This window comes from Meleagris gallopavo, chromosome 8 (assembly GCF_000146605.3).
Source record: "Meleagris gallopavo isolate NT-WF06-2002-E0010 breed Aviagen turkey brand Nicholas breeding stock chromosome 8, Turkey_5.1, whole genome shotgun sequence".
Taxonomy (NCBI): domain Eukaryota; kingdom Metazoa; phylum Chordata; class Aves; order Galliformes; family Phasianidae; genus Meleagris; species Meleagris gallopavo.
The window spans coordinates 21675475-21687581 of record NC_015018.2 but is presented as its reverse complement, the minus strand read 5'-3'; the positions used below and the strand labels follow the sequence as shown (position 1 = coordinate 21687581).

At 61.5% G+C, this 12107-nt stretch overlaps 4 protein-coding genes across 7 annotated transcripts; 3 read left to right on the top strand and 1 right to left on the bottom strand.

Annotated features, from left to right (window-relative positions):
• The first annotated feature begins 8 nt into the window (after positions 1-8).
• UBTD1 (ubiquitin domain containing 1) lies at positions 9-3740 on the top strand. Of its 4 annotated transcripts, none has more exons than XM_019617734.2 (4): positions 9-432; positions 536-1583; positions 2714-2941; positions 3032-3740. In XM_019617734.2, the coding sequence occupies exons 2-4, from the start codon at positions 1343-1345 to the stop codon at positions 3415-3417; spliced, it is 855 nt and encodes a 284-aa protein (XP_019473279.1). In that variant the 5' UTR covers positions 9-432; positions 536-1342; the 3' UTR covers positions 3418-3740. The 4 variants fall into 4 exon arrangements, with proteins under 4 accessions (XP_019473279.1, XP_019473278.1, XP_010712905.2 ...); XM_019617733.2 differs by having other exon boundaries at positions 524-1583; XM_010714603.3 differs by lacking the exon at positions 536-1583 and having other exon boundaries at positions 13-432.
• A 104-nt stretch (positions 3741-3844) lies between these two features.
• Positions 3845-6727, top strand: ANKRD2 (ankyrin repeat domain 2). The gene is made up of 9 exons (XM_010714604.3): positions 3845-4787; positions 5035-5148; positions 5225-5386; positions 5498-5605; positions 5688-5786; positions 5961-6059; positions 6183-6281; positions 6363-6461; positions 6531-6727. The coding sequence occupies exons 1-9, from the start codon at positions 4668-4670 to the stop codon at positions 6633-6635; spliced, it is 1005 nt and encodes a 334-aa protein (XP_010712906.1). The 5' UTR covers positions 3845-4667; the 3' UTR covers positions 6636-6727.
• A 101-nt stretch (positions 6728-6828) lies between these two features.
• Positions 6829-9926, top strand: HOGA1 (4-hydroxy-2-oxoglutarate aldolase 1). The gene is made up of 7 exons (XM_003208091.4): positions 6829-7699; positions 8005-8133; positions 8207-8334; positions 8441-8575; positions 8738-8834; positions 8956-9089; positions 9399-9926. The coding sequence occupies exons 1-7, from the start codon at positions 7492-7494 to the stop codon at positions 9546-9548; spliced, it is 981 nt and encodes a 326-aa protein (XP_003208139.1). The 5' UTR covers positions 6829-7491; the 3' UTR covers positions 9549-9926.
• A 90-nt stretch (positions 9927-10016) lies between these two features.
• Positions 10017-12101, bottom strand: MORN4 (MORN repeat containing 4). Its single transcript, XM_003208090.3, has 4 exons — positions 11988-12101; positions 11708-11822; positions 11488-11597; positions 10017-11259 (listed from the first exon to the last, which is right to left on the bottom strand). Exons 1-4 carry the CDS (start codon positions 12052-12054, stop codon positions 11111-11113), a joined length of 441 nt encoding a protein of 146 aa, XP_003208138.2. The 5' UTR covers positions 12055-12101; the 3' UTR covers positions 10017-11110.
• Between the last annotated feature and the right edge of the window lie 6 nt (positions 12102-12107).

The window sequence follows — 12107 nt, the reverse complement described above, 5'->3', positions numbered from 1 at the left end:
GTGCCCTGGCGGGGAGCTGTCCGCCCAGCACCGGGAGGTGTTCTCTCCTCAGCAGCGCTCAGCCGCCGCGCTCCGCTGCCGCCCGGTTCCCGGGGTCAGCCCCGGGGCGCTACGCCTCTCCGCTTTGCCGGGGATTTTTCCGCTCCTTCTCCGTGTGCCCCGTCGGGGCTGCGCCGTGCAGGGCTCCTGGGGCGAGCTGCACGCATCTCTGGCGCGACACCGGAGTGCCACGGGTGCCTGTGCCGGGATTCGCTCGTCGTGCTTCGCCAGCCCTTCGCGTCCCCAGCGTGTCCCTATGGTGCCCCTGATGCGTCCGCACCACCGCACACTTGGACCGATCGAGGCGGGGGCAGCGCTGCCGCTGTCGCAATTCGCCCCGTTGCGCCCCAGCGTTCCCCAGTGGGCCCCGCCAAGCGCCGGGCGGGCGGCACGGTGAGTCACACCCTGCCCGCTGCACCCACACGGGGAGGAGCAGGAAGCACCGTGCGCGGGGACCCCACAGCCTGGGTCTTTGGTGGGACAGGTTTTCCCACAGGACGGTGTCCACTGCTGGTGAGGAAGAATGTGGGTACCGGCTGGCACAGAGCAGGCAGCGGTGCAGGATGCTCCTGGGTACCTGGAGGAGGGCTCAGATCCGGATGCCCTGTGATACTCGCTGTTCCCTGTCCCCTCCGACACTCCTTTCTCTAGGAAGGCTGGGGGCTCTGAGCTGCTACAGCTCCTAGGTAATGTTCAGGGACATGCAGGGGGTGACCCTGTAGGGTCCAGAGTGCTGGAAGTTGTCTATCTGGGAGCAGCCTTGCTACGAGCTGAGCTGTGCAGGAGCAGGTAAGCCATGTTGGGCAGGCTGCCTGCAGGTCCCATTGGCTTGAGCCAGAGCACAGCTGGGCACCTCCTAACCCCTCATGCCCCCTGAGGGCGTGGAGTTGCACAACGGGCTGGGAATAGAGCAACACAAGGTGATTAGAGACTGGGTCCAGGCTGGGTGGCAGCAATAAATAGAAGAGGCTTAGCTCCTGCCTACCTGGGCAGGGCTGCCAGTGGCAGTGGGGCCACAGCTTGTCCCTGCTCCTACAGAGTGGGCTCCCTGCCACACTGTCAGCTTGGGTGCCTGTCTGCAGCCCCTGGCTCCCTCTTCCCTTTCCTGGAAGTGGAACTGGGGCATGGTGATGGCTGGGAGCCGTGCTGTATGACTGAGTCTATCCCTAACTCTGAGGAACCTCCTTTCCTGGCAGTACTATCTGCTGTGCCATCCTGTGCCTGTTTCCAGCTGCCGCATGGGGCCACGGGCGCAGCCACCTCTCGGGCAATAAAGGTGACAGCAGCAGGACGAAGCTGAGGAATGGGAGACCTCCAGCACCCGCTAATCCCTGTGTGCCCTTGTCTGGTTGGTGCTGCAGAGAGAATGTGCTGGAGTGTCCTGCTCTCACTGAGACGGGGACATTCCTCCAGCCACTCTGCAGCTCGTGGTGGCCCAAAGATGATGTGGTGGCCCACTTGCTGCAGCTGTGATCTGGTGGCTCCCACCTCTGCGATCCTAACCACGTCCTTCAGGCTGGTGGTGTCCACTGTGCCCAGGGCAGGTGCTGTCTCTGACCTTGCTCTGCTCTGCCACGCTGCAAATCCCTCCTGCCCAGCACCGTGACTGCTGAATTGGCAGTGCTGGCTGCAGCCAGCTGCCCTCGCTGCTTGAGGACGTGGTGCAGGCAGGATGCTGCCTGCCCAACCCTACTTGGGTGCTCAGTTCCCAGCTCTCAGGGTGCTACATTCTGTGCCTTAGGCCATGTGTGTCACATCCAGCCCCAGGAAAAGCCTTCTATAGGATGTGACAGCCTGGAGCTGGCAGCAGTGGTTGTCCCCAGCAGTGGTCACCGTCTCCAGTGGTGGTTGCACATGCAGGCAGGTGGCATTCCCCTGCCCAACAGGTCCTGGTAGCACTCAGCATCCTTCCTGCCTTGTCAGACTCCACTCATTCTGTGCCCCTGCAGGCATGGTGTGGGCTGGCTGCCGCACAGAAAGCAGTGACAGGAAGGAGATGTTGACACTCTTTGTCCCCAGCCCAGCTGGGAGTGACAACAGCTCCTTCCTACCCCACGCTTCCGGCCTGCTGTGAGGCTGGTGGCACGGGGCCATTCCCACGGGGCTGGGACCTGCTGTGGATGTTTCACAGCTTGGTCGCACAGGTGTCCCCTGCCACAGCATGGTGCTGCCAGCCCAGGGACAAGTTTTCTCTGCTGTGTGGCATGACATCCAGCTTCAGTTGCCATGCAGGAGGCTGCTCACAGGGGCTGCTGCAGGGTCGGCAGGGCTCAGTGTGGCACAGTGCTGTCACCTCCCACAGCACTGCCCTGGGGTGGGCAAAGGAAGGAGAAGTCATGCCCCCCTCCTTGTTGGGGCTGTAGCTCAGCCCCTGTAATCTCTTTCCCTCTCTACCACACCGACTTATTTCCTGGCTAATTCCCCAAGCTATAAATACTGCTCTGCCTCAAAGGCCCCGGGCCCTGCAGCCACCCCAGGCTGTCCCTGGCTCCCCATTTCCATAGCACAGGAGGGAACCCCCTGCACCCCACTAGGATGCTACTGCATTTCCCATGGCTGTGTTGGGAGCTGTCCCTTGGACACCGCTGTGCATGCTGTGGGGAAACCCCGATAGCCTTTGGGTCCCTTTGCTGTACTGGGAGACCCCTGTTTGAGCCTCCCTCTGCCTCCCCAGGCCGCAATGAGCCCCTGAAGAAGGAGCGTCCTAAGTGGAAGAGTGACTACCCCATGACGGACGGGCAGCTGCGCAGCAAGCGGGACGAGTTCTGGGACACAGCACCTGCCTTCGAGGGCCGCAAGGAGATCTGGGATGCCCTGAAGGCTGCAGCCTACGCCGTGGAGGCCAATGACCACAGCCTGGCCCAGGCCATCCTGGACGGAGCCAGCATCACCCTGCCCCACGGTGAGGGGTGGTGGCGGGGGGGATGCAAGAGTGGGGGTCCCCATTTGGGGGTGCCTTGCAAGACTCCATCGCTCACCCCGCTGTCCACAGGGTCGCTGACGGAGTGCTACGACGAGCTGGGCAACCGCTACCAGCTGCCTGTGTACTGCCTGGCACCGCCCGTCAACCTGATCCTGGAGCGGGGCGAGGAGGAGGCGGCTGAGCCGGCTGAGCCGCTCCCCAATGCCCGGCGCGAGTTTGCCCTCAAGGTGCGCCTGTCCACCGGCAAGGACCTGCGGCTCAGCGCCAGCATGGCCGACACCATCGGGCAGCTGAAGAAGCAGCTGCAGGCGCAGGAGGGCATCGACCTGGCCTGGCAGCGATGGTTCTTCTCTGGCAAGCTGCTCACTGACCGCACGCGGCTGCAGGAGACCAAGATCCAGAAGGATTTTGTGGTGCAAGTCATCGTCAACCAGCCACTGTCACCCAGGAACTGAGCTGCGGTGGGGAGCTGGGAGTCCTCTTCCCGCACCGAGGCCCGGCGGCACCTTGGGAATGTTCCATGCCGTGTCCCAGCCCTGCTGGGGTCATCGGGTCCCCTCCCCAGGGCTGTGGGCTGGAGACATGGGTACGTTTGCTGTGGAAGGTGCGAGACCAAATGTGTGCTGGGGGGCCCTGCTGTGGGGCTGCCCTTGGGGAGAGGCTGTGACCCGCCAGCCGGGCTCCTGCTGCCTCCGGCCCAGGCACTGCAGTACCGGGCGGAGATGTCTCCCCTCTGTACATAGTCTGTGTATTTATCAATAAAGCCTTTTCATCCTTCTCCCTGCTGGGACTTGCTGGGGGCTGTCCCCTGGCCCATGTGCCCATCTGACATCCGTTCCAGCATCACCTGGCAGGGACAGCTGGACACGAGGGATGCCAGTGGTCTGAGCTCTGTTCCCCTTTTACAGCCCTGTGTGTCACCCTTCCGCACCCCTCTCCCTCCCATCTCTGTGGCACTCATGGGGTACAGCACCCGAGTATAGCCCTGGGTCCTACACGTGCCCAGGAGTGTGATGTGTCCTCATCTGTCCCTCCTCTGTTTGATCCCAGGGGCTGGTGCCCAGCGCATTAACTGTCCCGGCACGAGGTGCACTGCCCTCATCTTACAAATAGGGAAAGCAAAGCTTGGAGTGGCTGAGCAATGTTCCTGGCACTGGGAACAGCTGCAGTCTCTGTCTGCCGGCCCCGCTGCCTGTGTGCATGCGGTAAGGAGACCAGGTGGCCATGGGGCTGTTCTGGATGCTCGGGACCTGAGGTCATCCTCCAAAGCAGCATGGAGCCGTCGTGAGCATCCTGACTGCCCAGGGTGGGTGGCATGGATTCAGGAACCACAGGGCTACCACATACCCTGGCACCACTCCATCCAGGCTCTAGACCAGCTCTACAAGCCCTGCATGCCCCAGGTCCCTGTGCCAATATGGGGGTCCCAGACAACTAGGTGTGGAAGGGACATGGGTTGCTTTAAGAGCATGCAGGACGTGAGCCAGGGGCACCAGAAAGCAGCAGGGTGAGCTCATGGCAAAGCTGCCCCAGTCATGTGGAGCAGGCACAGCTGTTGGTGCCCTTGGGCAGTGGGACGGAGGGGCCGGAGGCATAAAGCCCCACCGCCAGCGGAGCTGCTGGGACCGGGAACTCTGTGCCTGCAGTGAGGAGAAGAGGCTGTATCTTGCGAGGGCACCCCAGTGGGGCTGAACACCAGGCAGAAATGGAACTGGATGGGGAAAAAGGCAAGGAGCTGGAGGTGGAACAGATCACAGAGCTGGATGTGGAAAAAGCAAAGGAGCTCATTGACCAGAAGCTGGCGGAGGAGGAAGAGGAAGAGAAGGTGGGTTCTTGACCATCCTTGGAGATCCTGCCATACTGGCACATTCAGCCGGAAGGCTGAGGGCTACTGCAGGCATTGAATTCCCAGCTGGAGGCACTCTGACAGCTGGCTACTGAGCAGAGCAGGTGGGCAAATGAGAGCCCAGGGGCTGCCAGGAATCCCAAAGACATGAGCGGTGCCCGGGGCTGGATGCTGGGCTGCTTGGTGCCCACCTAGAACTCTACAGCCCCCCCCCATGTCTCCACAGAGGCTGAAAGGTGATGGCCCACGGGAGCCACTGGCCGTGGAGCGGATGAACACACCAGAGCTGGAGGAGGAGAAACGCCAAGGCCCCCGGAACCGCGGCATCGAGGCCATCAAGGTGAGTGCCGTACAGGGGAGTGGGATGCAGGAGGGCTCCCAGCTGGGGACCGACACGGTGCTGCACGTCCCCACAGGGACAGGAGCGGGTGAGGAGAACCTCGGTGGACCTGCGGCGGGAGATCATTGACGTGGGGAGCATTCAGCGGCTCATCGAGCTTCGCAAGCAGCGCCGCAAGCGCCGTGAGGAGCGGGCAGCCACCCCGGAGCCCACCCCACCACCAGAGCCCCAGGAGATTGTATGTGCAGGGTGCGGGAAGGGGCTGCAGCAGCTGGGGATCCCTCCTGGAGAAGCAGGGCACAGGGCCCCCGCTGTCCCCGTGCCCCAGCCCTGCCCTGTCCTGCCCCAGGAGGGTCCCGTGGAGCCAGAGGACTTCCTGCGAGCTGCCGTGCAGGGCAAGATCCGCGTCATTGAGAAGTTTCTGGCGGATGGTGGCCTCCCAGACACGTGTGATGAGGTAGTGCGGTGCCCCTGGGTTGAGGCTGCTCTGGGCCAGGGCATTAGAGCCAGCTGCCAACACCATATCTCGGCCCCTCCAGTTCCACCGTACGGCCCTTCACCGCTCCTCGCTGGAGGGACACATGGACATCCTGCAGAAGCTGCTGGACAGTGGGGCCACTGTTGACTTCAGGGACCGGGTGAGGCTGAGTCCCTTCCTACACCTGAGCCACTGGGCACAATATAGAGTGGGGGGCCCCTAAGCAGAGCTGGGCTGTCCCCAGCCCAGTAGCGACCATGAGTCAAGCTCTGCCAGCTCAGCCTGGGGATTGGCTGGGTGGTGGCCCTGCTAAGGCACAGCTTTGTGTGCCCAGCTGGACAGCACCGCTGTGCACTGGGCCTGCCGGGGGGGGAACCTGGACGCCGTGAAGCTGCTGCAGGACCGGGGAGCAGACCTCAACCTGAAGGACAAGGTGAGCTTGGGGATGGGGAAACACCAGGAGCACAGGCAGGCCGCATGGAAACAGGGCTGTCCAGGTGCTGTGTTAGTGGGGAAGGGGTGCTGATCCATTCTGGTGTCTGCTCCTCCCACCCAGCTGCTCAGCACTCCCCTCCACGTGGCCACCCGCACTGGACACCTCGATATTGTGGAGCACCTCATCCACTGTGGGGTGGACATCAACTCCCCAGACAGGGTGAGTGCAACATCCAGGTGCTCACTATCCCCATGTCCTCTTGGGGATGCGGTGCACAGAGCCAGGCTGCATCTCTTGCAGGAAGGTGACACAGCACTGCACGATGCCACACGGCTCAGCCGCTACAAGATCATTAAAATGCTGATCCTGCATGGGGCTGACATGATGGCCAGGAACTTGGTGAGTGGTGTGAGATGTGCTTATGCTGTTGTCTGCCACCCTGATCTCAACCTTTGCCCCCTTTCACAGGCTGGTAAGACTCCGACGGACCTGGTGCAGCAGTGGCAGGTAGACACACGCCAGGCACTGGAGACCAAGGGACGGCCACAAGAGGAGACTGAGGTCCCAGCGTGATGGCATTGGGCAGAGACAAGCACTGGGCTTGGCTCCAAGGGACAAGATCCTGCTGAGACTCATCCGTGTCAATAAAACCAGCAAAGAGGAGAGTTTGGCTCCACTGGGGTGCACTGGGGCTGTGCCAGGGGAGGTGGTGGGGGCAGGAGCTGGGTCACTGTGTTCTGCCTCCTAACACAGTGGCGTGGTGACACCATGGGGCTACCACGAGTGGTTTAGTGGCAGGGCTCCTTGTTGTGAGACACTCCAGCACTGTGTGCAGTGTTTCGCAATCCCACCTGGACACACCTGTGGAGAAAAACTCCAATGAGGGATGTCCCTGAGCTGTGCTGTGCTGGCACTGGGGTCAACTGGGAAGCAGCAGCCATTCCCTTCCCAGGCAGCCAGGGTGTCCAGGCCGGGTTGTGGCTTTTCTCTCTTTCATTGCTTGAGTCACCTGGAGAGGACACAGCAGCCACCCTGAAGGACGTGTCACTTCTGCTGAGCACTGTGTCCAGTGCTCACTGCTCATGAATGTTCTCACTCACCTGTTTACAGGAGACCCTACAACAAAACCTAGAGCAAACAAACCCTGCTTATAGCCCTGGGTCTCCTTGCAGTGCCCATTCCCCTCCTTAGCCCTACAAGTGCTGCGTGCCAGCTCTGAATGTGAAACAAAGGGAACACTGACGATGCAGCTGGGGCTCATCCAGGGGAGTGCTGAACTCCTTCAGGATCCCAGAGGAGGAGAGCATTCATCCGTTACCACCCCCATGTCGCCTGTCCTGTGGGGCCACAGCTCCCTCACGTGCCCTGTCAAACATTAACCCCTCTTGGCAAGGCAGGTGGCACAGGCTGACTGCAGGACACAGGCAGCATGGCGTTCAGCTCCCGCCTCACCTCACCACTCCGGCCAGCCCTGGCAGCCCTGCGCCGGGGGCTCAGCACTCCGCTGGGACCACAGCCCAAGCTCGACCTCGGGGGCATCTTCCCACCCCTCACCACTCCGTTCTCACCCACACAAGAGGTGGACTATGGCCAGCTGGAGGGGAACCTGAGTCACTATGCCAGCATCCCCTTCCGAGGTAAGTGCTGCTGCCACCCAGGGACCCATCCAACCTGTCCTTGAAAGCCTCCAGGGATGGGGGACCCATAGCTCCTCTGGGCAGCCTGTCTCCACAAGAGAGGTGCTCCTGACCTCTGAGCATCTATGCAGAGCTGCAAACTCGTGCACCTACTCTTTGTCCCTATACTCATGATTGCACCCACACTGTGAATGCCGCAGCATAGGACATATGTCTCTGACTGCCCAGGATGTACGGTGGGAGGAGACGAGCTGCAGGAAGAAGCTCCTGACAACAGGGATGCCTTCCCCATGCTTGCATTTCAGGGCTGGTGGTGCTGGGCTCCAGCGGGGAGTTCCCCCTACTGGCACCCCATGAGCGCCTGGAGCTGGTGAGCCGTGTACGCCGTGCTTTGCCCAGGGACCGCCTGCTACTGGCAGGCTCGGGCTGCGAATGTGAGTGTGAGCTTGGGGAACAAAGGGGCCGTGTCCCCATGAGGCGTCCCTCACTTCGCTGCCACCTCTGCAGCTACTCGGGCCACCATCGAGCTGACGGGCAGCATGGCAGAGGCAGGGGCTGACGCTGCACTGGTCGTGACACCCTGCTACTACCGGGGAGCCATGAGCAGCGCTGCGCTGGTGCGGCACTACACTGAGGTGAGCTGCGCCCAGTGCCCACAGGCAGCCCCAGCTGGGGAGGCAGGATGGAGGATACATCCCACGCATCCCCACCCTGCCCTCAGCTTGGCCCTGCTGCCCACAGGTGGCCGAGGCATCCCCGGTCCCCGTGGTGCTCTATAGTGTGCCTGCCAACACCGGTCTGGAGCTGCCACTGGAGGCTGTGCTCACCCTGGCTCAGCACCCCAACATCATCGGCATCAAGGACAGTGGTGGGGATGTGAGTGAGGCAGGGTTTTCCTGGGAGGGGAAATCCAGGGCTGGCCCCACTCGCAGTGTCACAGCCCTTCCCTGAACCCCAGAGGTGCCACAGGACCCCCGGGATGGGGACCCTGGGTGGGGACAGGGTGATGCCCACCCCCTGGCATGTGTCTCTCCCCAGATCACTCGCATAGGGCTGATTGTCCACAAGACGCAGCAGGAGGATTTCCAGGTGCTGTCAGGGTCAGCTGGCTTCTTGCTGGCAAGCTATGCCGTAGGTATGTGCTGCTGCTTTACCAGGGGCACATGGTGCTGGCATGAGGGCACTGCAGAGAGGCAAGGGGCAAAGGCTGGATGCTGCATGCTGAGCTCACTGCCAATGTACCTGCATGTCCCCAGGTGCCTCTGGGGGGATCTGTGCCCTCGCCAACGTTCTGGGGGCTCCTCTGTGCCAGCTGGAGCACCTGTGCCGCCAGGGCCGCTGGCCTGAAGCCCGTGAGCTGCAGCAGCGACTCATTGAGCCCAATGCAGTGGTGAGTGGGCAGGACCCTGGGTGCTATTGGGAAGCACAGGTGGGCTGGGGAGACAGTTGCAGGAACTGAGCACAGGCTGAAAGCAGCAGGTGGGAAATGCCAGCTCTTCTGTGCCAGGAACAGCGCGTGCCCTGGTGTAGGATACCTGCCTGACTGAGCATGAGGCTGGCAGGATATTTATAGGCAGTGATGGAGGAAGAGCTGCTCCTTCCCGGGGGCTCTGTCACACTGCAGGTTGGCTCCTGCTGTCTGTCAGAGATTCTCCTTTCATGGGGCCCAGCCCTGTCATTGCTGCACTGTCTCCTGCAGGTCACTCGCCGGTTTGGGATCCCAGGACTGAAGAAGGCCATGGACTTGTTTGGCTACTACGGTGGCCCCTGCCGTGCACCCCTGGCACCACTAAGCCCAGCCCAGATAGAGGAGCTGAGAGGCACATTCAGCATCAATGGGTGGTTGTGAGCCCAACCCATCCCTGCTGTGCAGGCAGCACCATCTGACCCTGCTCCTTCCTGCGCCTGGAAACTGGGGACCACTGGGAGCTGAGGATGCGTTAGAGACAGCAGTATGTGGCCAGGAGGAACACACTCATCTCACTCTTTCCTGCTGGACAGGGCTTGTGGAGGAAAAACCCAACACCTTAGTGTGTCCCAGATTGGGCATGCACTGGCCATGCCAGACCCCTGGAAAACCCACTCTGGGCTCAGGCAGGAGCCCCCCATCCATGTGGGTGCCTGTCTGAGGTACTGCAGATTCCCACCATCCCTTCGGGTTTGGATGCCCCACATTGACCCAGTCACCCTTCCGAGCACTATGAATAAATCTGCTGCCTCTCCTCTGTATCTGCTTTCATGCCCGTGCAAGCAGCCTTCTGCTTGACCCTGGGGACACAGGTCCCTGCTTCCCAGCAAGATGGACACAGCTCAGGCATTTGGCAACATGGTTTACTCCGCTGAGGCCCATACAGACAGCAGCACAAGGCAGGGACACAGCAAGGCACGGGACTGGTGTGGGCAAAACCTTCAGGGAGGGCACAGTTGGGCTGAAAGGGATGCTAGGACCCCATGCCCTGGTAAACTGGACCATGCTGGGGAGAGAAGGCAGGTAACATGGGGAGAGAGATGAGGGATACCAGTGTGGAGCAAGATGGGGAGCTGCTTGCACCCTATCTGCACCCATGTCATGCCCTTTTCCCTGCCCACCCAGCCCAGGCCCCCTGCACCAGACCTGGCACCTCATGCTGCCTTGCCTCAGCCTCTTGCTCCAGTTTGGTCCGAGCCTGACTCTTTCTCATCATCACTGCTGCCGTCACCCAGCTCCTTCTGGACACAGCATGAATGGGTCAGGCCAAATGTCTCCTGGTCCCCATCAGTGGAGACGTCCCCAAGGCAGCAAAATGGGCTGGGTTGGCACAGTGATGAGAGACACAGTTGATTGCTTTTTCTGTGATCCCAAAAGCATGGGGAATCATGTCACCCTGCCCAGTGGGCACAGCCACTGACCCAGCATTGAGGGCACAGGCCATGGGGTGCCCACATTGCCTGGGGACCTGGGCTGGAGAAGCAGGCCAGAGCTACCCCTCTGCAGGCACATGGTCCAGCCAGCTGCCCACTGCCTGCAGGCATAGGCACCCTAGGCAATGGGGCCAGGAGCCAGCCCAAACCCCTACTCTTCTGCTTTGTTCCAGCCATGCCATCCCTCAGTCCCACTGGCGGCTGCTTTGATGGGGTTGGGGCTAGAGTGGAGGCTCCTAGTGGAGGGAGGAGGACAGCAGTCAGAGGGAGAAGGCACCATGGTGGCCTCAGTAAGCACAGAGCCGCCCAGGGGCACTTGGGTGAAGGGCACAGGGGTCTGTTCGCACCACCAGCACAGTTTGGCAAAGAAGTCTTCCCCATGCAGTGGAAGGACTCCCAGTCTTGCCAAGGTTGGGCGGCTGGCGAGGAAACAGGTGGCAGTGCCATGGCCCTGCCCTGGGCCAGCCAGTCCCACTGCAGCGGGAGGGGGATGCAGGTGCCAGGGTGCCATCACGCTGTGAGGTTGTGAGCAGACTTGGAGGCAGTCTGTGCCCTCTGGATCACTGCCTGGCACTTCTCCCGCCGCAGCAGCTTGTTGTTCTCGAAGAAGCCCTCATTGCGGGGAACCCCATGGGAGCCATCAGGGAATGTCAGGAGACCTGGGGAGGGAAGGGATGGGAGTCACAGGGTAAGGAGCAGCAGACACTGTGACCAGGCATGGACAGATGGAGCAGGACACATCAAAAGGGAAGGACAGCAGGGGCAGGGGTGGGCAGGACTTTGCTAAGCTGGGACTGTGCTGGGCTTTGGTGGGCACAAAGCACCAGCTGCCCATCCTGCTGCTGTGTCAGCATGCCCCAAGCCAAGAGGAATCTTCAGGCACTCACCAAAGCCATACACACGTCCGCCTTTGAACTCGCCTTCGAAGGTCATGTTGTCATAGCGGGTGAAGACACCAACACCACTAAATTTGCCCTGCACAAACTCTCCCTCATACCTGCGTGAGACAGAGGGGGCATCAAGGGACAGGAAGTCTGAGAGAACACATGGCAGGTGCTCACACCAGACCATCTGGGCTGCGCTGAGGACACACGGTGCTGTGCTCACCTGGAGCCGTCGGCAAAGCTGAGCACGCCACAACCGTGGAAGAGCCCATTCTCAAAGTGCCCCACGTAGGCGGTGCCATCGGCAAACGTCAGCTGGCCGATACCGTGCCTGCGTCCTAGCAAGGGCAAAAGCAGGCAGCAATGGATGGAGCAATGCCAGGGCCTGCCCAGCACAGCTCCGGGTGAGGATGCTCAGGGCAGAGGGATGACTCAGACGCTTGGCCTCGCAAGCCTGGAGTCAGCCGTGCCACCCCACCCCACCCCACCCCATCCCATCACACCTTCCTTCCACTCGCCACGATACTCCTCCCCGCTGGAGTAGGTGAAGGAGCCTTTGGTGAGGGTCATGGCAGCAGCCTCGGGCGCGCTGGGCAAAGAGCTGCGAAGCAGAGATCCGGGCT

What these genes read in the sequence shown, in the direction of transcription:
- MORN4 (XM_003208090.3), bottom strand. Translation starts at nt 12,054, where the DNA reads ATGACCCTCACCAAAGGCTCCTTCACCTACTCCAGCGGGGAGGAGTAT. An exon ending in TCGTGGCGAGTGGAAGGAAG is followed by an intron (nt 11,823 to 11,987) that starts GTGTGATGGGAT and finishes TGCCCTTGCTAG; the next exon opens with GACGCAGGCACGGTATCGGC. An exon ending in AGCTTTGCCGACGGCTCCAG is followed by an intron (nt 11,598 to 11,707) that starts GTGAGCACAGCA and finishes TGTCTCACGCAG; the next exon opens with GTATGAGGGAGAGTTTGTGC.
- ANKRD2 (XM_010714604.3), top strand. Translation starts at nt 4,668, where the DNA reads ATGGAACTGGATGGGGAAAAAGGCAAGGAGCTGGAGGTGGAACAGATC. An exon ending in GCGGCATCGAGGCCATCAAG is followed by an intron (nt 5,149 to 5,224) that starts GTGAGTGCCGTA and finishes ACGTCCCCACAG; the next exon opens with GGACAGGAGCGGGTGAGGAG. An exon ending in ACATGATGGCCAGGAACTTG is followed by an intron (nt 6,462 to 6,530) that starts GTGAGTGGTGTG and finishes CCCCTTTCACAG; the next exon opens with GCTGGTAAGACTCCGACGGA.
- HOGA1 (XM_003208091.4), top strand. Translation starts at nt 7,492, where the DNA reads ATGGCGTTCAGCTCCCGCCTCACCTCACCACTCCGGCCAGCCCTGGCA. An exon ending in GCTGGCAAGCTATGCCGTAG is followed by an intron (nt 8,835 to 8,955) that starts GTATGTGCTGCT and finishes GCATGTCCCCAG; the next exon opens with GTGCCTCTGGGGGGATCTGT. An exon ending in TCATTGAGCCCAATGCAGTG is followed by an intron (nt 9,090 to 9,398) that starts GTGAGTGGGCAG and finishes TGTCTCCTGCAG; the next exon opens with GTCACTCGCCGGTTTGGGAT.
- UBTD1 (XM_019617734.2), top strand. Translation starts at nt 1,343, where the DNA reads ATGGGAGACCTCCAGCACCCGCTAATCCCTGTGTGCCCTTGTCTGGTT. An exon ending in GTCCACTGTGCCCAGGGCAG is followed by an intron (nt 1,584 to 2,713) that starts GTGCTGTCTCTG and finishes CTGCCTCCCCAG; the next exon opens with GCCGCAATGAGCCCCTGAAG. An exon ending in CAGCATCACCCTGCCCCACG is followed by an intron (nt 2,942 to 3,031) that starts GTGAGGGGTGGT and finishes CGCTGTCCACAG; the next exon opens with GGTCGCTGACGGAGTGCTAC.